General features: G+C 38.6%; 1 protein-coding gene across 8 annotated transcripts in view; it reads left to right on the top strand.

Annotated features, from left to right (window-relative positions):
• LOC111244268 (rho GTPase-activating protein 45-like) overlaps positions 1 to 18,624 on the top strand; it is a 41,108-nt gene extending 22,484 nt beyond the window's left edge. For 6 of the 8 annotated variants that reach the window (XM_022791165.2, XM_022791166.2, XM_086979400.1 and 3 more), the window contains 10 exons: positions 1,009 to 1,060; positions 2,202 to 2,250; positions 5,558 to 5,701; positions 5,913 to 6,169; positions 8,326 to 9,926; positions 10,030 to 10,233; positions 10,726 to 11,004; positions 11,938 to 12,485; positions 12,798 to 12,846; positions 13,151 to 18,624. In XM_022791165.2, coding sequence (XP_022646900.1) covers positions 1,009 to 1,060; positions 2,202 to 2,250; positions 5,558 to 5,701; positions 5,913 to 6,169; positions 8,326 to 9,926; positions 10,030 to 10,233; positions 10,726 to 11,004; positions 11,938 to 12,485; positions 12,798 to 12,846; positions 13,151 to 13,427 — 3,460 coding nt within the window. In that variant the 3' untranslated portion in view covers positions 13,428 to 18,624. Of the gene's footprint in view, positions 1 to 1,008; positions 1,061 to 2,201; positions 2,251 to 5,557; positions 5,702 to 5,912; positions 6,170 to 8,325; positions 9,927 to 10,029; positions 10,234 to 10,725; positions 11,005 to 11,454; positions 12,486 to 12,797; positions 12,847 to 13,150 lie in introns of those variants that run through there. The other 2 variants (XM_022791170.2, XM_022791172.2) reach the window with 2 other exon arrangements.
• Positions 18,625 to 24,372: the final 5,748 nt, after the last annotated feature.

Here is a 24,372-nt window from a genome sequence, read left to right as displayed (position 1 = left end):
CCGAGGTGCGTGATTAAAGTATCAGAAATCGAGTTTTTAGTGCATAGATTATAGGTTAAAAAGGCTAAGTTAGCCCGAAGCGTAATCTGGCAGAGTTTTTCTTTTCAACTTGTTACATTTTTGAAAAAATTTTGTTCATTATAACTGTTCCTGCCAGGTGTGATGGCTTTAGTGGGAAGAAGTATACTGAAATAAAGTTACCTATTGTTACCGATGTTGTGCCTTTTAGCATCTGCAATAGAGACTGACAGTAATAATAAGTAGTGGTTAAGGAGAGCTACCGTTTCTTTACGTATAGCAGGGGTGATGACGATTATGGGTTGGCTGTTGAACTGACAACGAAGCGACAGGGACAGCTCCATAGTAGCCCTATCGTTGCCAGTAATCGGAGTCATGGCAGCTGTGGTACTCACCGTAGCGCTCACCCACACTCCCTCTCCGGTGGAAGTAGTAGTTGCTGTTGTTCAAGGCCGGTGGCAGCTACGACGACGACGGTGGTAGCGCGCCCCTCCCGGCGCGCTACCACCACTCGGTCAAACACATGGATCTAACGCTGACTAGTGGTAGACTAACTGATGTCGAGTGGTGTCCATTCTATTTCATCCAGCCCAACGGTGTAATGTTCTGTGCTGTGGTGTCGCTAAGAAGTGAAAAGTCGAAAGTTTCATAAAGTAACCATAGGGCGCTGTTTGGTGCGGCAGGTATTAGTTTGAGTGATAAAGCCAAAAGGGTGGCTTGTTGACAGGTGTCCTCACTGTGGGCTCTATTCATGTGAAAGATCCATCAAGCCATGTTCAGTATTTTTTAAAAGCATGCGAACGATCGGGAAGTGCGGCAGAAGCAATAATGTTTCGAGAACCGATAGACATGATGACTATGTCGTTAACACGAAGCGATCTTACACGATCAGCAAAGTACCGCTTCTTTTACGGCGATGAATATCGTCTTCATAGGGTAAGTGAAACTGAGCTGGATTAATGAATTATTTTTTGATTTACACATTTACAGAGTGTCAGAGTATCTCATGGGCGACCTGGATACAAATGCCGGCAAAGCCAGGGTAAGTAAAAAAAAAAAAGAAAGGTAAAAAGAACTCACCCGATTCTTAATGACAGGTCTGCTCTGGAGCACACCTTGTCATGCATAGTATAAGGACACACCCACAATAGAAAACACAGGCAACGGTTGTTCATAACAGAGAAAGGCTCTCATCTCTCTGTTTCAAACATCCGTTTTGAGAGGGATCTTCGATTGAAGCTAGGACTAAATTTCAAAGCTTCGAATTCTCGTTTTTAGGCACTCAATCATAGTCGATGACAATTTCTAGGTAATTCATGAAGTCTGTTTCGTTAGTTCAATACCGTCATTTCAGACAAGCCTGTATCGAAGTCAGTCGTCAACTGTCGTCGGCTGTATAACTTCTAGTTGTACAGAGTCAAACGTTACTCGTTCTCTGCAAGCTCAGGTTCTGCGAACTAAAACAAAATCTGTAGTTTACTTGACTTGTACTACTTCATCTGTTTGAAATTGTCCCGAAATATCACTACGAATTTTGATGTTTGATAGAACTTTTCAAAAAGTTCAATTTTCAAAAATTGAAGAAAGAATCTGTTTACCTCAACGTGTGGGTCTGCTATGCATCGAAGCTTCTGATTTACACGATTTACCTAAGTACCAGCCTTAAATCAACTCTAATTTTACGTTAGGTGTTTCTCCATACTACATATCTTTATCACTTATCACGAAAAAGCTGATTGTTTTGATTGAAGCGAAACTAAGTCACCGATAAGGATATAGACAAGCTTAGAATATAACCGGTGGGGATTGCCAGTGCAAAACCCACCTTCTCTTCATAGAGATCGAGTAACTCTTCTCGAAACAATTTATTACTGCCTAACTTAATTCAGAAGTAGCGTTAGATTTCTGTTATTCTCTGGACTTACTTCCGTCCTTGTGTACCGTGAAAAGTGTCAGCGATGATTCATGAAACAAACGAAGAATTTTAACGATAATATGCAAGATGAATGAATACATTATCGGCACATAGTTAGAATTCAGTCATAGACGTGTACGTATCGATGCAAAATGATATTCTTGCATCGAATGTTTTAGGTTTTACATAAATAGTTGAAAATAAAATAATGTGCTACCATCAAGTAGTACGTCATGCTTTCTAACAGTCATAAAACTGCAATTTTCAGAGTTGCGAAAATATCGCTTCTCCAGACAGCGACCACCCTCGAGGATATGGTACGTTTTTGTCTAGAGCTTGTCCTATCGGTGGGAAGTCATTTAATAGGAATTAAAAGGAAAACAACAGTAATAATATTAAACGTTTTATGAACGAGTTTATGGAACGGTATAATTATTTTGCGATTTGTAGCTTCTATGCTTGTACAAAAATAGTTATAAGAAAAATACAAAAATAATAATCCAGATCTTGTTACAAGATCTAGATACCCATGCATTGAACTGAAGGAATATATGGGTAATTTATTTATCTATGGGTAATTTAAGGCTGTACATTCAATCTGAATAAATGACTGAAGGAAAAGTCATATTTTTGATAATAGCTGGATAATGGAATGGCATTCAAGAACTCAAACACTCTGAAATGATTCGTGACCTTCAATTCGACATCTAAACTTCGAATTGGTTATAAGTCTAGCGTTCTATACAACCGCTACCACGTTAGACTAGAAGTGAGCTTGCTAGATAGTAAAAGATTGAGTTATATACAAACCGTAGAATCGTTAATATCATAATGCGGACTTAATAATTGAGCAAATTAGTATAAAAATTGTAACGATAATCTTCATACGTTTCTCAGTCTATTTGTCCTTGAATCACCACGTAAAGCGCTTCTAACAAGTCCCCACTATATATAAGTGCTAACTTGGAGTTCATTTGTTCAGGCATAAGATTTAGGGGGATTGCTCACTGTCAGCACGATAATGTCTTTAGAAATCTAAATATTTCAACAAAATTCAATTGTGAGAAAATTAGGTGCAACAGTGCAAAGTGTTAGAGGAACTTCATATTACGTTTCGCTGAAGGATTTTCCTATATATAAACTATACATTAGCAAAGAGAAGACGTTGGCTGAGCTGTGAGAAGCGGTTACTGTCTGGCTTAGGGACGCACAGTTATACACACGTGCTCCAGAAGCGTGTGGTCAAGTTCCCTTCAAAACTATGCCGAATCACTTCACCTGTTGGGCTGACTTTCTGTCATCTTTATGTCCTTCATTATCTGTTTCGTTCGCGCCGTTGCTGTTGTGACGGATATTATTCAGATCGGCCCTGGACGTTTGTGCCGATTTACGGTGCAATCGCTTATTTTCGTTTCTGTATCCTCTTTGCTGCATTTACACTAATCTAAGTACAGACAAGTTAGCGGCAGTTTTCACCGCAAAATTCAACATGTATCGTTTCTAAATAATGGGACAGCTGGTACATACGTAAAGTCAAATGTAAAAGTTTAATGAAAAAACAAATACATTATGAAGTAACTTACGTACATGCAGATTAGATAACCTAACGCCGTTTTTTAGGGTGATAAAGCCCTTTTCTTGTGCCTTTAGTGGCCAATATATCAATCGATTAAACAGAAATGAGGACAAATTAACTAGTGAATGGTTTAGGAAGAGTCGTAATCAAAGAACCAAGATCGTTGTTATTTCATGTGCACTACCGTGTCTTCGGGAAAGTACGAAAAAAAAAGAGTTACGCATCCAGTAATTCCAGACATTGCTGGTTCTTCTGCGTCACATAAATTAGCACTTATATTTCATAATGTAATTATTTAAACCACCGTCTTTTCAAGACGGTAAGATAAAGCGGAACTTCAAGTAATAAGTCCCGTTTTATCTTGCTTCCAGGTTGTCCTACGTTTTTCTCACCTTTTTTTTAATACGATTTTCCATTTCGTAGTCGTTTATCGCACGTATATTGGATACTTGCCTGTGGTACCTCTCTACATGTATAAGACGTCATGGTTCCATATTCCTCAATGATACAAAGGAGTTTTGCTCATCACAGAGGTGTTTCTAAAATAAAAAAAAATTTTAGACGAGGTTAAGGACAGCAGATCCTTAGGTGTGATACTGCTTTCACTATTGGGCTGCCACGAATCTAATGAGCCGTGCGCATCACATACCTAACCTAACATATTTCGTCATTACGTGTAATTCAGTACTGAACGATCATCTAGCCTGTAACGTTTTCCAGTTCGTTTGGCACGCTATTGTGCGCTACGATATTGGTGCGCCTTTATCATCGTATAAAATACCATTACATTTTACGTAGCCACCCCAAATGCTGCTTATTTCTGCTGTTTGATAAGGCTTTACCTACTTGCCTATTATTTACGTTAATAGTCAGAATTGAGAAATTACAGTAACGTAGTTGGTTCACTGTTCTTTTGAAGAGTCTTTCATTGCGTATTGTGAATATTCATGTTATTTCTTTAGGGACAGACTTTTCATTTTCAGCTTATCCTTATTGCTTAATGCAAGAGCAAAATACGCGCCAAATCTCTAGATAAATCACGCCAAGATAAAGTCCTTATCTGTAACGTATCTGGGAATTTTACCTTAAGCATATCCTGATTAGTATTTCTCTCATATCTTTCTGTCAATGAAATGAAAGCCGAAAGTTTTAATAACATTTGCATAACAAGTAAACCATAGCGTTTTTATGCCAGTAGAAAAACCTACGTTTGAAGCCGTATTTATTATATCTAGTTTTACCCTGATTAGCTGTTCATTTGGTCCCAGCACCAGTCTTGAAGTAATCTTTACCTACGAAGAAAAATGTAGGCAAGTAATCTCTTCCAAATGTAGCTTTTCAAAATCACCTAAAGAAAAAGTTCTATACTTTGCATAATTATTACGTTTCTTACTATATGCTTTGTGTTGATTACAAGCAAGCCTTCACATTATTAAGTAATTTGCTCATGACGTACTACCGTTTTCACAAATTACTTGCCTGACAGTACTATTTTTATCGATCGAAGATACTATAAAAGACTTTTAAAGCATTAATTCTGTAGAAGTATATTTTGTTTTTGCGGTTTTTGGTCAACTATACATGCATATAAAGGCACTACTTCATGTATATAATTAACATATATTGCACCCATTATTCTATGCCATTTTATGTTTCTTACTGCTTTCGCAAAACAAGATGCCCTTGTGCACCTTTATATCTTCATGTTTTTTGGCAACTAATCGATTAGAAGTATACATTCTTCTGCCATGTAAACTATTACTGGACCAGAATCGGAGGGGTCAGTGTCGAAGTTTATGCATACATCTCTACATTGTTTTATATACATATACATGTATATTCCCGACCGAGTAAAATTTTTCAGCAGACCTCCTTGTTCTTCACTACTTTTATATTCCTTTTTGAAGAATTTGTGTTTTGTTGGACAATTATTTGGATCGTATTTGTCTTTACTTTATGTCCATATAGTATTAGGTAATAAAAAAAATTGCATGTATAGTTGTATAAATAAGCAATAACTTTTTCTTAACATCTTATTTTTCTCACAGAATCGGTGAGTCTGACAGCTCAGGACGTTGATGCTCGCTTGATGCGCTTGAACGAAGGTGTTGAATGCGCCTTAAGAAGAGCTAAAGTTTGGTCAAAATATGCCAAGGACGTAATGACGTATGTGGAAAAACGAGCGCAACTAGGCAGGTGTCGAATTAATTTACTACATAATCTTCCCTTGAATTGTTCAGCTAAACTTGTATCGATTCAGTAAAAACAATATGAAACTTCTAGCTTCGTTGTAAACGGGTTTTCTTGTTGAAAAAGCCAACTGTGCATTTATTAACTGGAGTTGTCTCTCCATTTACCATTGCTTATGATTTGTTTCCGTTATCGTTTATTTTCTGTTAGTAGAAGCGGAACATGCTCGTAATCTCTTGAAACTTGCCCAAACAATGCGACCTCTGCTAAAGGAGGAAAGCTTTCTACCGTTCCAGTCTATATACTGTACAGCTATTGACCAAGATCTGGATAATGCCAACAATTGTCTGTCCAATTGTACGCTACTTCATGACCACAAGTTCGTTGAACCTCTTGCTGCTGGCCGCAACGAACATGACAAAATGCGAAAGCAGATCAAAGAGGCTTGGCAGCGTGAGCTCAAAAAGATGGTTGGTATTTTTACTGTAATACGTATCCTAATGATCAGTTATAAGCCCAAATTAATCGCGTAGTAATGCATTGTCTTCTTCGAAAAAGACAGACTACAGTCGATATATTAACATAACAAATTACGATATTAGGTATCGTTTAAGTAACTGTTAAGCAATATTGGGCAAGGGTTTAATGGATTAACCCGCGAAATTTGACCGATGCCCATTTGCCGTTGGTCCAACCAATGTTATTTCTATTTAGCATAAGCTATATCTCGGTTACACTTAAACGCTTTTCGTATTTGACGTCCGGTATTTAAACAGTTAGGCATTATTCTAAACGACTGGCTCTCAGTACAAAACGAAATGCGTCTACGCCCGAATTCGAACCTATACCGTATCAGGTATTTCTAAGTTCAGCAAGCAAACACCGCGTCACCCGCTGCGCTATCACGAGGCTATTTCGAATGCCGCCCTTCCGTTGCAATTTTTTAACGATTCCGTTACTTACCCATAGTTATCTATCTATCTAACTATCTAGCTATCTATTAATAAACTTCCTTTACACCATGCATAACATAGGGGACAACGTTACTGCACACCGGCATCTTTGTAGTTATTCGCATGCAATTATATTGAGACCCTGTATTATCCTGTTACAATTGTCCGGTTACAGCAGCTCCTTCTAATACTGACATCAAAAATCCCCGACTAGTTGCCCCAGTGACCCTGTTATTTTTGGCTCAATTGTCGTATTAATCCATTCCAGTGATCGGTTACGTGCTAACCATGGTACAGTTATCCTGTTACAGTAATTTCTGTCTTTTATTGAAGTGCTTTAGGAATTTATTTAGTATGGTGTAGTTATTTCATTTAGCAGTTCTAATACGAACGTATCGTGTCAATAATACGTCAAGTGGTATCATTTTTGGCCCGATAACCGACTTGCAATTTCACAACTATCCGGCTAAAATTTTATCTAAGCTTTGTTACACGAAATACAATACTTAATCCCCTCTTCGAAGTTTATTGCCTCATTCAATTTTCGTAATACTGTAACTTTTATGTAATTAAATGCATTGTTCTAGTGTTGGTTGCCGTGCAGCCCTAAGCCATCATTCTGTTGTACCAGTAATCCCATTCCTCTATCAGTATGTTCTAGTAACCTCGCTATTCTTTTGCAAACAGCCATTCTTCGATCTTAATCTTTATTAGCATCCGTCTCTTAATTTTATAAATTATTTCACCTAAATTAACCCACAGTTATACATGCATGCTAGTACCTGAGGGTTCGATACAGACTTAAGAAAATTTTACTCCATCTGCACGCGCTAAGATCATATTTGACAATATATTCTTCGTGGAGTTACATATTTTCCGTCTCTGGCGGAAAAATGTTTTCAAAATCTCTGACAAGTTCCTCCATTCTTCCCGTTTCCCCTTTTTGATTAATCCGCTTCTTAACTTTTTATATTTACCTTGCAAATAAAATTGCATTTTTCAAAAATATTGATTTTATTTCTGAATTTTCTAATTATTTGCCTAAAAAACCAAATAACTGCTTAATACGAATTTAACAAAATTCTTAACGTTTGCCGAACAGATCGCTTAAAAGTAGGTCAGTTTTGCGCGAACTAACATTAAACTTTATAATAAAAAGAAACTATTCATATAAAAATTCACTTAGCCAATCTTTTCTGAATCCTTCGATCTAATCATTTTTGGATGAAACTCTATTATTCCAAAGTGAGTATATATATACACATTGGTAAAGAATTATTTTATATAAATGTACGTAACATCCACTAAGGCGTGGTACGCATACCTACCTTCTAAGCCAGAGAGTCAATTGTGGATGCGGGAAGGATCTATTCAAATAGAGATGGAAAACACAATTGTTTTTTCTGGTTCTTTAATGCTTTTGAGGCGCTAAAAAGGCTAAAAGCTTGTTCCGGGTACACGAGCACATGTTCGTGGGTCTGCAAGATACCTCTTTTTGGTAAATCTTAGAAACTAAGCCTACATCCAAAGCCGATGTTATTCATTAAATTTGAGTGTTGACCGCTCAAATTTGTGAGAAAACGAAATGGTAGTTGTCGTTTATTCGAAAGAATATGTGCTGTTTATAGCTCCCATGGCGTCTGCTAACACCCTGTACTGATTATGCATTGCAGCAAGATGCTGATTCAAACGTGCGCAAGTGCCGGTTATTATATATTCAACGTCAGCATGAGTATGAAAAGGCTCGTGAACGTGGGACCGATGAGACAATAGACCCGCAAAAAGCTGAACAGAAGGCAGAAAAACGTCGAAAAGCAGAAGAGGAGATACTAGTCAAAGTCCGTGAAGCTGAAGCAGCCTACAAGGCCACCATAGTGGAGGCCAACGATGCAGCGGCGAGCATTGAAAAAACAAAGGCTGACGTGTTAAAGCAGGTTCGAGAACTCATCGTTCAGTGTGACAATACAATGAAAGCAGTGACGGTTGCTTATTTCCAGTTACAACATTCGGTCACAGCGCCAGCGCCAGTGCAGTTTCAGACTCTTTGTGAAAGCTCACGCCTGTACGAACCGGGCTCACAGTACACGGAATTCGTTAAGCGTATTCCTATGCCAATGGCTGGCAGCAAGCCGGAAAGGCCACAATACACGTTTGAACCGTACAGGAGCGAAGCTGAGATGGGCAGCGACGAAAACCTTGCCCGAGCTGGACTTCAGGAACGCCGACTCTCCACGGACGAGAAGATCAAAAGGGCCTTGTGGCCTTCGAGCCACTCCGATTCACGACCATCCCAGGCAACCGTGCAAACGCGTCCTTCGAACGCTTGCCAGTCTATAACCTCGGATTCGGACTCGGTGTCCTCGAACAGGAGTAGAGATACAAGTCCTACGGCCAGCCCTCATCTAGCAGGCCATACTAGTCATACCGGACACGGCATGGTGCATGCATCGTCAGGTGACGAACTGGAGGCGGACACGGTTGAAGCTGGCGCGGGCGTGAATCGCAAGATGTGCCTCTCTCGCGCGGCGGAGACTCATAACTTCCGAAAATTGAAGACCCCTTCGCGCTGCCGTGAATGCGACTCATACGTCTATTTTCAGGGTGTCGAATGCAGTGAATGTGGTTTATCATCGCACAAAAAATGTCTCGAGACGCTCGCTATTCAGTGCGGCCATAAGCGGCTGCCACGCCGCATGACAACTTTTGGGGTGGATCTAGTTGACCACGCGCAGTTTAGCTTTAACGCATCCGAAAACAATGTTGAGGATGTACCATTCATTGTGAAGAAGTGTGTCAAGGAAAATGATAAGCGAGGTTGTAGCGTGCAAGGTATATACCGAGTGTCTGCTGCGAAATCGAAGGTAGAGAAACTCTGCCAGTGCTTCGAGAATGGCGCTGAATTGGTTGACCTAAGCGACTATCACCCCAATGTAATTGCCAATGTGCTTAAACTCTATCTAAGGCAATTACCAGAACCATTGTTAACGTACAACCTTTACCCCGAATTTATTGCTATCGCAAAGGAATTCCCCTCCAATAGAGAGGATAGCACCGCGGCTGTAGGCATTCTACGGAAAACCGCTAAAAATCTTCCGCGAGTCCATTACTCTACACTAGACAACCTACTTAAACATCTGCGTCGAATAGCCTCTAACTCGGAGTCAAATCATATGCCAGCGAGCAATCTAGGCATTGTATTTGGGCCAACACTGCTACGCACACGCGAAGGTTCAGCTTCTCTGAGTAACCTCGTCGACACAGTCCATCAGTCGAGGTACATATGTCCTTTTACAGCATTCGCTTAAAGCTGCTAATACACCTTCTTGACCATTATTATATATATACATTATCTAATCGATCTTTTTGTACTATTTTAGAGTGATCGAGCTGCTCATCACCTATGTAGACGAAATATTTGACACGGACATGCGTGACAAAAGTGTATCTGATCTGCTGAACTTCCATAAGTTGAGCGTCGACTCCGCGAGCGTGCCCCGCTCCAAATCCGGCTCCTTCCGACGGAGGTCCGACAGATCTGGGTCTAGAAGAGGCAATAAGCCTTCCAGCAAAGATGACTTTAAGTATGTTATCCTATCTTATATACAATGAATTCTTACAGGATAGCCTGTAATATCATGCAGTGCTTCGTTGCAATATGCATCGAAGTTTAATGTTGTATATAAAAAATATAAAACGAGTATTTTAAAAAAAGGAATTACGAATACAAACCGATAATGGGAGTAATATCCGAAGGGCAGTAGGTAAGGATTGAACACAAGCCATATTGACACATAAGTCGGCACATAATAACTGAAAAGTCTAATTGAAAAGACGTGCGCAGACTTGTGTAGTGTTACCTTTTCTACTAGAATGACTGAAGTCATCACGAATTTTTTCGCATAATAATTTAAGTTATAGTTATAACTTAATAATAACTTAACATAATTGAGACCCGGATCGTATACGCCGAAATAACATTTTCAGAGAAAATATCCTCTGAACCGAATGTGTTCTATGTCGTTGTAAAAAAAAGTATTAACACCTGAGATCAAAATTGTACTATTCCATTATAGATTGGATTCTGCTCGTAGGGAGAGCGCTAAGGAGGGCGTAGGTCTTCTGAGTGCTACTAGTGCAACGAACATCACGTCCGCGCTACAGGGGATTAGCTCCTCCTCGCATGATCTCAACACCTCGCTCCAATCGGCGATAATTAATGGAACACCTAACACTTCCCTCGCCCCTTCGGCCATAAATGTAAATACTCATAGAACTATAAATACGTCAGATAAGAATACTAGCAGCCTAAGATCGAACGTTGCTGTGACGTCACCAAAGCTTGCCGAAAAAAAGTAAGTACCGTAAAGTTGATCGATGAAATGTTAATGCTGTACCATTGGTCCAAAATTATTTTTTATGGGTACTTTGCCTGAGGCACTCAACATACTATTTTAAGTACTTGTTTTTGTGAACGAAATTTGGGTAGATCAATGAGGAAGGCTCATCCCCAGCTAAACCCACCTATAGATTGGGAACGCTAAGATTTGTCAAGTGTGATTTTCGGGATGGAGAGTGCATTTACGATAGCTCTTAATGATATCTGTGTATTTTCTAGTTATAGAACTATTACGTGAATTTCAAGAAAAAAGTAATTACATACACCTTTATTATTTCATGTTTTTCTGATAAATTTGAAAATAGAAAAGTCTCTATTTATTGAGGACGAAAGAGTTCAACAAATATTGCTGTAGGCTATGCGAAATGTAATGATCCAGTAAGCAAAGCGTGTTTTTTCCATGAAGAATCGCGCCGTCCGTTGCGGGAAAATATCGGCAGAGTGTTTGTTGCCAACACTTACATATTTGTTTACCGATATACAAGAACAGATTTCAATGAAACATGGGTCGTTGCGTGGTTCGGACAAGTTAAACGATTAGCCAATCAGAACGCCTTTTAGCTGTGAAAAGATGGACGTCAGATCGCTCAATTACAAGCTCTTTTTGACTTCGAGAATGTTGTTCTGCTGGAATGCTAGAAAGGAGTACGTTTCGCACCAAGCAAGCGATGTATAGTTGCACGTCTTGGCCTTTAACCAAAAAAAGTATCCATACGTTTGATCCAAAATAATTGCTGGAACAGCATTGGACAACTGAGGCTCTGCATTTTGCGAACAAACCTGCATATATACATGTTTCATCTTATGTGGTCCGTTCGCATAATATGCATATCGCATAATCGTATGGAACTATGTTAGCAGGGAGGTTTATCTAGTGCTTTTTGTTTAGCAACGTACACGCGACGTGGTCATTACCATCGGAACCTTCGGAAGATAAAGAAACGTCGCGCGCGGAGCTAAGGCCAGTCGGAATTGGGGCTGGTGCAGGAAGCGTTTCCGCCAGTTATCGTTCAGCAACTGGCAATTCACTCAGCATTACCAAGGATCAGCCTACTAAAGCAGCCTCTATGGCAGAACTCAGAAGACAGTTCTTCGAAAGTCCCACTACCAGCCTTGACGCCTCGCCTGCCATAGCAGCACCTGTAATTGAAAATGAGAGTGATCAAGCCCTAAAAAAAATTGCCGTCAATGAAGTGGTCGCCTTCGAAGACGCTGCATCGAAATACCTAAAAAGCACCACTCATTGTGAATTCTGCGGCGCGGGTGACCAGCAAGAAGGTCAAACGTCGTCATTGTGCTCATCGTGCTATAAGAGCAATCAGCTTGTTCAGCAATCGGACGGAGCACCTGAAAGCGTGACTTCCACCGAAAAGGGCGGGTGCCACCATTGTCATAGTTGCCGTGCTAGCACAAACTCCGCAAATTCCACATTCAAAGGTACGTAATAAGTTTTTGTTTGCACAGTTTTCCTGCAGTTACAGTGCAGAGGTTAGATGATCAATTGTGCAAATACAATTTTCCTAATTTTTTTTTAATCTAAAATATTTATAAATAAAAGAAGTTATTAAAATTAAACCTGATTAGATTTCCGGACGGTAGCTAAGTGCTACGAATGAGTATCCAAAAAAACGCTCTTAAATATATTTAAAGAAGCAATAAAGAAGGTAACACTTGCATCAGACTTTACTTGCTAGTACTTGTTGTACCATACGCAGTTTATTAACGAGAAACTAAAAATATATCCTGCAGACCCACAGGTACTACTATTGGAAAATGAACGTCTTGACTTAGCTAGCAGGTAAGCAGAAAGGTAAAATTTCAGGGCAAAGGTAGTAGTACATATATTGTTCCGAATCCTTTCTGACACAACCATATTTTGATACACACTCAGCCATTTTGGCCTTTGTGCACCAGCGACGTTATGCGCTTCATTATTGGCCTAAAACCAAGATTTTTTATTGCCTGCTTGGCACTAGCGTGATATAAATTGAGAAGTGATACAGGAATATGCGACAACAGTTGTTACAATCAACCTTCATTGATTTCAATTCACGACTTCTCTCCATATCTATGTTCTCGTGTTGTTGATCCAATACTTGCAGCTTAAGGTCACACGTATCACTGCGCGAAACTCCGTCGTTGCGGAAGAAGTGGTTCAGCGCGGAAGAGAACTGCAGCGCTACGGCTACTATTTTGGGTTCCGGTGTAAATCCAGCATCAGGTCCTGCGTCAAGTAGCACTTTTGCGGTGGTGCCGGGCAGCGGGCGCGGGACGCCCGTCAAGCCAGGCCTACACGCTACTCTTGAAGCCGCAGGCTCACTGCGGGAAGGCTCCGCCGCGGGACCCGGCACCGACCTCCGGAGGCCGCGGTTCGTCTAGGTGTCTTGTAATCAACCGGAACAATAATCAGCGACGAGCCAATAGTAGTAAAGTGTCTATTTACACCCACCGTCGCGTTCGTTTATACAATTCATTCATTTTAATGCAAGCGATCACGATATTTCAACTATTGCCATCCCATTTTAACTTAAATTCGTTCAACAATTTACTACAATTCTCCATTTTTAAACCAAGTACTGATTCTCAGTCATGTTAGATGCAGTGCAACATTTTCAGTGGTCTGTCCAGAACTACAAAATTAACGTTATACCGGGAACGTTAGAATATATACACCAAGGCGCTGGAGTTTTTGCCACACTGCTTTTAAAATCGACAGGAAGTGTCGAAAGTCGAGTTAATCCTCAAGGTATAAGAGCTGAGTGGGTTTAGAACCATTGCTTCTGCTGGGGAAATGGGGACACGTACGGGGAGACTGTTGGTTGTTTCTAGTACCATTTCAAACATAAATCTAAGAACTTAAAGGACTTATGCGTCAGGTAATTTCCTGCTTTACAATTTAGCACTATATTAACGCCAAAATTCCAGGAAATGGTCAGTTTCTTACTAGTTAGATTACTAGAACATATGCTAAAAATGTCATTGCAAACATTTAGTGTAACACAAGTTTTGATGCAGAAGAAATACGAGTATCTTCAAGTAATCTTCAAGACCGACATTTGGATTTTTTTGTAATTATCCCCTGAAACTGTTATGGACTTCCGGGAAGTTGAGTTATACTAGAAGAAAAAGCAAAGACCGTTTGTAACTCACATAACCTTATGATGACCCCAGTCATGGTATAAAAATTCTAAGCAATTCGAAGTTGAGTCTATCAATTAAAAAATTCTTCTTCAGTTGGTTTGTTACTGCTAGGCATCTAACCATTTGTTTGGCTTTTTTTTTTTGGCAAAGACGTGCATTAGGTTCTGTACGCAGATGTTCTCACAATCTCCCATCAGAACAGTAATTTCTACACGGGCACGTATTTTCTGCTTTGAAATAGTATAGTAGAACGGCGCTTTCGACAATGACCCTCCGAATTGCTAATCAGAGGAATCCGCATAAGGTCAACAACAGTATTGCAAGGCTTGGCTGCAAGAACTGCACATACAATACACAAAACAAACATTTACTGCAATCTACAGCGTCGCTCATGGTGTAACTATATAATTTAAAAATGCGAGTTTCTGACGTTTACGGTGCGTGAAAAGTACTTCATACGTTTGTCCAAACTATTGGTGGTGACCAAAAGCCGCCATCGTCATGACAACGACGGAGCTTGTCATAACAGCACTTTTTCTTCCTTATTACAGATCTTGCAAAGGCGATATTGTATGTCCTCACAATGCACAAATGTCTATCATCAAATACATCGAGCTTATATAGAATAGAAAGCACCAATGGTGAAATAGATCCAACGGCCCAGTAGTTCTTTCGACCTATGTAGAAACTATGTAGAAAAAAACTGGGCTGCAGCTTGGTCAATAATACAAAAAGCAAGCCCGATCTAGGTAGTGTTTTAGCCCGCGGTGAGAACTGGAAAAGAGAAATTGCCGGGATAAACGTATTGTTTTCGGATTGTTTTTATATGTCAGAACTTCCGAAGTTTGCGAATTTTTTATAGCAATTTAATCTTTATTTAAATAAAGTCACAATGTATATGAATATTTATTTCGTTGCGCACATACGCCAATAATTTCCCTAAACTTAAGTTTGGTACTGAATTCGGACATCCACAATAAATTATTGATAATTTGAGCTGAATTTGAATTGAAATTTATAATTCATAAAATTAGTATAAGAATTGTATCTTAAGAGCTTACCTGGGTTTACGTAAACTTTTATAATAATAAAAGTTTACGAAAAGCCAGATAAGCTCTTTCCCCTCAACTTGGAATGTTGAGAGCTACGCTGATGGTATGTTTATTCTGTGGTCACAGTACGTCATATGGTACGTCGCTGCATTTTTGTAAAAATAGTCTTGGATTACAGAAGCGTAAAAAGATCAAATGTTTCTGTAGGTAACAAGTGTCCTATGATTCGTCTTTTGCGATTCTGGTAAAAACAGAAAATTCGAACTCTTTTCGACAGATTTGCACAAACTTGTTTAAAAGCCGACGAAAATATCCTCACACAACTCGTATTAAGAACAGGATATGTTCGTGGCTTGTTAGTAAAAAGCCAAGGCCATTTTTATGGTAGGTTATCTGAGAGGTCTAACACGGTTAATTAGTAGAAATCACATGACCGAGTACTCGTATAGCAACCATGTTTAATCACAGACATTAAATAATATCCGAAATAATTATGTAGCTGCATGATAGCGTTTCTTCAGCGACAAATCCCGATTTGCTCGATTACTTCCCGCTTAATCAGTATAAGAATAACTGGAATGTTAGCAATAAAATACTTTCCCACAAATTAAATATACGGCGATTTTCGGTGCGTTCGAAATTGCGTTGAACCATCTGTGGCTCTACAATTTTTACAGCAAAGTAGAAATGATTATGTGCAGGTTTTATCTATGTTGTGAACGTACTAAACAATCTACGTCATGAAATACATTTTAGGATCACATCCTTGCTCTCACTATCGGTGTGAACTAAATACCTTGAGGATCTTGATTGCACAATAAATGGGTCAAGGTACGATAATTAATGCGCTGTCAAATCCCCGTTCCTAATAACTAGCCGAAAACAATGTTTGTGTATCGTCGGACAGAAAAAGGCAAACTTGAACAACAGTGCAAAATACAACCAAACAGTCCTCACGTCATTTTCGGCTCAAATAAAAGAGAGGCATATGGTTCTCTTGAGGCTACTGTTTTCACGAGCTCAATAAGTAATTTACTCATATGTTCCATAATTCCATAACGGTTTCTCTGGCTATGGCGTAATCACGATTCATACTTCCTATAAGCGTTTATTTATTAGGGTCATACAAATAAGGGGCTGCGATCTAAATTCAGAAAAATTCAAGGCTAATTTGGTGCAATGTGAGTTGAGGTATATCAGTCATTCGATGATGTGCTTTAAATTCGTGTAATTGGTTTGATTTCAAGAACGCGTTACAGATACAAACGTGAGATTTCCCTATGACGAAATAAAGTTAATATTATGCGACAAGCGTATGGATGAGGCATGCGTTCACTCGCGAAGAAGACTACAAAAAATACATGATTTTTCGTATGACCCAAGCACATTTGCATACACAAACCCATCAATTTTAGTGATTCATCGAAATTTTCCAGCTCAACTTATTATTAATATACAATACAATACCAAGTAAGTTAAAGATATAAGTTGAAGTTAGTTTCGTACAAAACGTGGATTATCGGATAGAAAAGCACAAAATGTATTGCTGGCTTGCAAAATGCAACAACGTAATTGCTATCAAATCAAGACTGTGAATAGCTGACAAGCTTTACTTGTATAAAATTTACAACTACCGAGTCACCATGTACCCAGGGTACTGCAGTTTCCTATTGGCAACTTTCTATGAGATTGCCTGTACCTTTCCATGTGTTTATATAAGATAACCTACGGCACAATGCCAGTTTGTTCCATAGTCGAGATTGATGCCTCCATATGATTAACTTGACATAGTCTGTCAGAGCTTGAGCTCTCAAATCTTATTTGTATCATGACAAATCAAAATTACGTAACGATAAATACTAATGAAGACATATTACTAGATTTAATAACGGTTTTTTAAAACAAAAGTCATATCTCATTCTCTGAATAAGGTGATGGGCGCAGGTAACTGATGAATGCAATTAACCACACATGGAAGATTCTACGTATAGGCATATCAGTTTAGATGAATTACCGTAATGGGCTGTTCAAAGATAGTTGCGACAAAACAATGTATGTTCATCTAAGGCTGATTGCTATACATGGATTGAAATAGCCCGTTATTATTGAGTTATGACGGTAGTAGTTCCCACAAGAGGTCACGTAAATATACTCCGTCAACAATAAGGAACACATGCGAAAGTCTGTTTTATTAACGATAAACCAAAGGAAGAAGATGGTATAATAAACTTCAGTTACCTCCCTTTGCTTTGATAAACAATTACTATATCCTACGGATTTTACGTAGATATGACACATGCATAGACACAGTGCGTGGATAACAGGAAGACAAAACCTAGATGCAAGATAACCCCGCAAAAATGTAAAAGCTAGACAGAGCCGCCGGACTGGCAGCTCATTCAATGAATAGGCACTGAATGAAGAGGAACAAATTTACGAGAAGTACAATTTTTATTTTGACAAGAATCAAATGAGTACAGAAAATGTGCCGTTGCCATAGAGAACTCAAGCGCCCGACAAACTAATCAGCACTCACTCTATTTACAAGGGGGCAAAACCTACTGAGAGCGTGGATATGATTTATAAAAAGAGAACAAAAAATGGAAAAAACGATCACGATGAACAAAGCAATTGTGATGAAGGTTACGCACTAATGCGTGTGTAAGAAAAAGTTTAGCAGAGTATGATTTCGACAATACAGCACGTGAACCGTAGGGATTTCAGACGTCAAGATACAAGCAAGGACATATAGTAACCTACCCACAGTGAAAGGAGTCTAAATAGTCGTCAAATTAATAGATCGTCATCAACAGGACCATAAGAAATTTGGGGTAGTTGAGGGTGCGGCAGAATATGGATTATAAATGTGAAAACACCGTGTTAGAATTGAAACGATGATCTTATGATGTATTCGAACTCATAGTGCGAACTTCCTAAAGGCTACGAAGGCCAGACGAGTTTCCAGGACAGGTAAAGCGTTCATATGATATTCTTGAGACGAGATAGCCGATCCACACTGAGTGGATTTTATTGTGTAACACAATGAGATGATCATTGTTATACCCAACATAGTTCGTCGATCAAGCCAAAAATCAACAAGATATTAACTTTGAGAAGAGTCAAAGCTGTTAGTTATTAGCGAATGGATGCTCTGTAAAAGATGTTATAAAAAAGAACGCAGACACAAAACAAACATTTAAGAACAGTTTCACATACGGAATTCATGTAATTGAACATTCTCCCCTTCGAGAGTGATGATAGTAGAGTCATCGGCGAATCGAAATAACGCGATAACAACATCTTTTTCTCACAATAATAACTGCGATTGCACTCCATTTGTTGAATTAAAATATAGTAAATTAAACGCAAGCGTATTTTCCCTATTGCTACTCTACTTAATTACGTATGTTATTATAAATTTGTAAAAAAAAAATCTCTAGTTTGGAGAGGTAGACCAGACGTTGTATATACACATACGTTTAGGCAGTTTTCTAAATCGAATGGGTAGTACAGGTATGTTCTTAACGAACTTTCGTATCTGTCATTCTATTAATGCTTGGTAACCGAGTGTGAAGATTATAGAATACAGCTTTCCTGTGTATAATCTATTCAAAATTATCTTCTATCTGTGTAGACGAAAACAAAAGTTGAGAACATTTCATCCGGGGATTTGTCACACAAGGTTCAAACTTTTTTGGCCATTCTATTTCTCTGTAGTACTATTTTAAAATTTACAGCACAGATAACATACAAGGTGCTCCGTCTGAATCCTGTAAAATCTTGGTTTGTGATAGCCTGCCTTCATCCGATGATCCTTGTGCAAAAAGGAAAGCGGGTCCCTGGTTCTATGAAAAAAAAAATGTATTTTTGCGCACGTATTGGCGGAAGGAAGACTACTTGTAGCTTCGTTTCAGAGCTTCTGGCTGTTAAGTCGGAGCCAAGTGGTTCAACCCATCGATAATAGTAACAATCATGGCTAGATTCAGGGTTTGCAAAAAAACATATCCCCACTGTGTACCCCCGCTTGAATGTTAAGTATTAGTTCGGGTCCATGAGGACAGTGTCACTCGGCTCTTATGATGCTTGTGCTCCCTTAGAACCCTTTGGCGTTCTTCATTATCAAATCTTCATCTTCGGGTCTTTTCTAGCCTTATGCTTTGCAGGAAAGCCACCATAACCATCTACGCGTCATGCAATTTCGTTGATTGTCGCCTTGTTTCGCGCCACATGTCTTAGGAAGTTCCGCCTCCAAGGATCGTGTGCTCCGGATTGTCCGGCAAACCTAAACCGCACAGGAACCATATGATATTTTTTATGAACGTTTGAAGTTGCTTATGGGTGGTAAGCATCTTAGCTACTCCACCTATGTTATGTCAAGTATGAAGCTACGGGTTCAATAAGCACGTCGTGTAATCTCATTGTTGCGAGGTTGTCAGCAGGTTTTTTACCTCTGTCTAGATATCGCTTAAACCTCAAACCTGCCGTAAAACCCAGGGAATCATCCTAACCAGGGCGCGAATTGAATTCGTACGTATTGTTCTATAGGTTTTAGCCATCCTAATTGGTACTACCTGTTGAGCAGATAGAAGCTTACTCAAATCTGCTCAGAAGAGCAACTGATTCGGCTATTGAGGCCAGCAGTTGTTTAATACACTCGGTTAGCCCCAACTCTGAACATAAATCGTGCGAAGTTCGCTGCGCATCCTACTGCCTTATAGAGTGCGTATTGAACGTAGACCGTATCCGTTGTTTGTTTTGCATTCAGAATTGCTCCCAGACATTTGGCTACAGGATTAACCTTGATGGGTGGTTTGCCGAGCTTAAAATTGACCTTTCCCTCTTTTGTCAGGAAGATGGCCTCACCTTTCTTTGTTGTTATTCTGAAATGATATTCCTCTACTCAAATAATGATCATGTTTATCTTGTCCCTTAGCCTCTATTTCTTTCCTGTCGTCACTATCAGCGCCAGATTATCTGCTTATGCTACGCATTTGACTCCGTTTGGTGTACCATCCCGTGTGGCCGAAGTCCAATTCACTTTCAAAAACCAGTTCCTTTCTGAGCAAAACAACAAATACGTCCGGGCGAAAAACAGCGTGTTATGTTCGCAGTTATGTTCGCCAGCTATTATATAATCTGTTAGCAGTTTAAGAAGTGTCAACATGAATAGAAACTTACTTTCCCGTCCGAAATTGAAGTAAACTGAGAGATTTCCGATAGGTTTTAAGCTCAAAGAACTCAAAAATGCATCAAATGGATTAAAAAACACCTGGATTTTTGGTTCAGACATTAACGACTATTTTAGACCAGACAAGAAATATCAGTTGCCGGTAAAGTCGTCCATACGAGCTTTAGCAATGAGCTTTTTTTAAGATCTTGTCCGCTCTTTTTGCACTTTTTAGTTAATTCGAGCTATTCATTCTTCAGGCTTTGGACTCCATATCAACACAAAATTCCATTGGGATCTAGCATGTTTGAGCAACACCTTAACGAGTTCACACTTATAAATATTGCTCGACGTACACTTACTATTAAAAAGTTGCTTATGGATTAAGCGAAATTTAAAAAACAAATGAGTGATTTAGGTTTCAAATGCATAATGTAACTGCAGCAGACACTGGTTAAATTGAACCAGCATGACTGTCAGTGATTCATGCGATATAGTGGATTGTAACCTATCGAAATTCTCGCAAGCATACTTATTTTACTTGCAATCGAAATATTATGAAATTAACATGACGTTCTACAGTCTGCCGTTTTAGATAGTATTTTTCCTGCCGCCATGGAAGTCTAAGTTACGAGCGTTTATAGAAGTTTGAAATATATATTTTTTTCCCACTTTTTCTTTTTTTTTGCTTTTCATTTTTATTCATTTAATTTCGTAATATTTTTTTTAATTACTTCTATGCAGGGATTTTGAAAAGTATGGTAACGCGTGGAAGTAATGTCTGGTAAGTATAATTGATGACAAAGAGCCTCCAACGAGGACTCCCACATCTTAGCGGCCGTTATCCTTGCTGTAATAAGGCGAGCGTTCAATAATTAAGTGGGCGGTGCTTCAGCCGTACAAACCAAGACTCAAAAAGCTGTAAACCGTTTGAATTTGCTGATAACCGCGCTGCAACTTGTTCGCTGAACAATATCCGAGTGAACGATTTCAGAATTCAATGCGCAGCTCGAAAAAAATATTTCGAAATATGGCACCGATATAAAAATAGCGCTTTTTTTGTGATCGCCATCAATGTTTGTCTCATTTCCTACTTATTGATCTAATATTTCAGCTCTTATGTGATGCATTAACTAAATCAATTCTTTGCCTCTGAGGGCGATATCCGGTGCGTACATTCATGGATCGGCCCATATGAAACAGGGGTTATATAAAACAAACAGCCCTTTCTAATAGCGGAGCGTAGATTTTGAAAGTGGTTAACCTTGTTCTTTTAGAATTTTACAACCTTATATTTGTTCGAAATTTGGTGACAGTGAAGTTGCTGGATTTTTCCGACGGAAATCTTCTGTGCGAGGTTCAGACGAATCACATGTATATTTTGTTCCCGAATAACTTTAAAACAAAATGAGTAATTGTTTCCACTTTGATTCGTTACCAGATCTTTGAAAAAGCAAATGTAGTCTCTCTTCTCGAAAGAGCAAAAACAATTTCTGAACGAAAATGGGTCCGGCATCGGAGAATATGACACCTAAACATTGTAACAAACGCCAACTAATAATAATAATATAAATATTTCTCTTTACGCTATAATAACATATAGAAGAATTTTTAATAGTAAGATGTTTGTATTAGATAAGGTAAGTGCAACAGTAGTGTATATAACTAGAGCTTTTGCGAACAAATGAAACACTAGCCGTGCAGGAGATAATTATACAGCTAACAAATTTAGGTTGTTGTTTTTAGGGTAAAAAAACTGAGCGAGCAATACCAAAAATAAAGTAAATACACATTTTAAGTAAAAGCAAAGCGAAAAAAATAGGATTGCAGTATCATAATGGAGAGGCAATACGGCCTTCAGTTATTGGTGTTCATCAATGTACTATTATCGTTTTGTATTGATGGGACAGCAGTACCCATCTTAGACAATACTGTTTAAATCAGAGTAGATCCGATTCCGATATTTATGTTCCTCCTAAACGTTTCATATATAGGGAAAGGAGCTCAAGTAATAACTGGCCCGTCGATAATTTCGTGTGTAGTTAAACCTCGAATGCATATGAAGGCAGTGTTTAAATAAATGCCTAGCTAAAAGTAGCTACTGACAAGGTAATGTGGGAAGCCTAGACCTCACTCCTTTAGGTACGAGCTGAAACCAATTACATTCTGATAATTAGCAATCAAGTATAAAAAAACGTACATTTTGCAATTGTATTTACTTACATTTATAAAAAGTAGATTTTTTCATAACGGCCAAGAGTTAATGTGTATTATTTAGGGGGCATGTCATATAAGTCATATAAGTATTTTATGAAAAATATCATTAAAAACGTCATAAAATATTAAAGTAATTGTCAATTGAAAATTATGATAAAAATATACGAACACTAAAGTCGCTCTATCTCCCTCATATAAAATTATTAACGTTCAACAGAACTCTCGGTCTGCCTTATATATTCTACCCTGCAGGATGAAAAATGAGAATATTGGTGTCTTTAATTTCCATGTTTTCATTTACATTTTGCTTTAATTTCCAAATTGTTATTTTTCGATTGCTCATTTTAGGAAACTGGATAGTAGTCGAAACGAGTGATTTTTTTCAGGTAGCACAGCTTCACTCAACGCTATTTTTAAGTAGATATTGATTTAGCACTCAAAAGCATATTTCTTCTATTAAATGATAACTTGTATAACTGTTTGTAAATCCACATGAGCGAATGTAATTATGTACAAAATATATATTTGACAATAGAAAAGTTGAATTGCCTTTTAATAGTGCTACGCCAATCATGGCATCCGCCAGACAAAAGTTCTATTTACAGTATCATTTCGCGTTATAGTTTTGGGTATAGTAGAACAAGTACTGCCCATATTCATTATGGAATATGGATAGAAGGCTTTTTGGATGTTATCGATTTGAAAAGTTTTTTTTTAAACAGAAAATCCACACCAAAAAACAACATAATAATTTGGATAAAATCAAATTACTTCACATAGTACGTCAAATTTAGCGAAGTACCGAAAAAAATGACAAGCTCCACAGTATTAAGCCGTTCAAATCGGGTTGAGATATTATCTACACACCAAACACACGTGTTGTTGTGATAGCTGCGAGGCGAGCACCGTTAATCGATTAGTTAACAGTGAATAGATAAGGCACTATTTTTTAAATAATATATGTTCATTTCGATGGTAGCATACCGCGCAATCTTTGTTTTTTTCCTGTTCTCTTTTAAGCATAGTGTACTCCTTTACGTAATCAATCTAAGGAGATCGCTCAAGTGGTAGGTTTATATGTAGTTAGCCTTTTTGGATAAGCCAAAAGCCGTAAATGTTACCCGTCAAGAATCAAAAGAATTAATATCTTTGATGAGCTTGCATAGCTTCGTTACGCGCGCTAACTTCCTTCGCTGCGGAGTGCCTCCATTATGTACCTATAGATGTGCTCTGATCTGCCTTAGATTTTAATTTAGATATAGGTTCAAGAGTTAGACTGGCTTTCTGTACACTAACTCTGATATCCAAGCTTCTGGCAAAAAATGCCTGCGCTTGTTTTCATTGTTGAAAATTTTACTTTATAGTGACTAGTGTGTGGTGATGTCACATTATTTAGCCCTCAGTGTTGTTGAATTTCGTCTTTTCATATCTTTGCTAATAGTAACGTTTTTACATTTGCGTCTGTGAATTGGCTGAACAGCTTGATTCGGCTGAATACATGGGTGCAAAGGTTCTCGCACTGAGAATAAAAAATATGTGGTTTGGAGGCCTCACCTGGCTCGTGATACCTCTGAGGTTCACATACCGGTTATATTTAGTGGAATGTTTCCACTTCCTGTTAGTCTTTACGTGAGAATAAATGACGGGTTAACTTCTGCCATATTCCACTCTTTACTTGCAATAGTGTTTGGAAGGCAGAATAGGTTCTAAAGCTCCCCGACGAACGCTGAAGTTTTTGCCCACATAT

This window comes from Varroa destructor, unplaced genomic scaffold, assembly GCF_002443255.2.
Source record: "Varroa destructor unplaced genomic scaffold, Vdes_3.0 BEIS01000002.1, whole genome shotgun sequence".
Classification (NCBI taxonomy): Eukaryota; Metazoa; Arthropoda; class Arachnida; order Mesostigmata; family Varroidae; genus Varroa; species Varroa destructor.
Note: the sequence above shows the minus strand (reverse complement) of the source record. Positions and strands in the feature narration are given on the sequence as shown.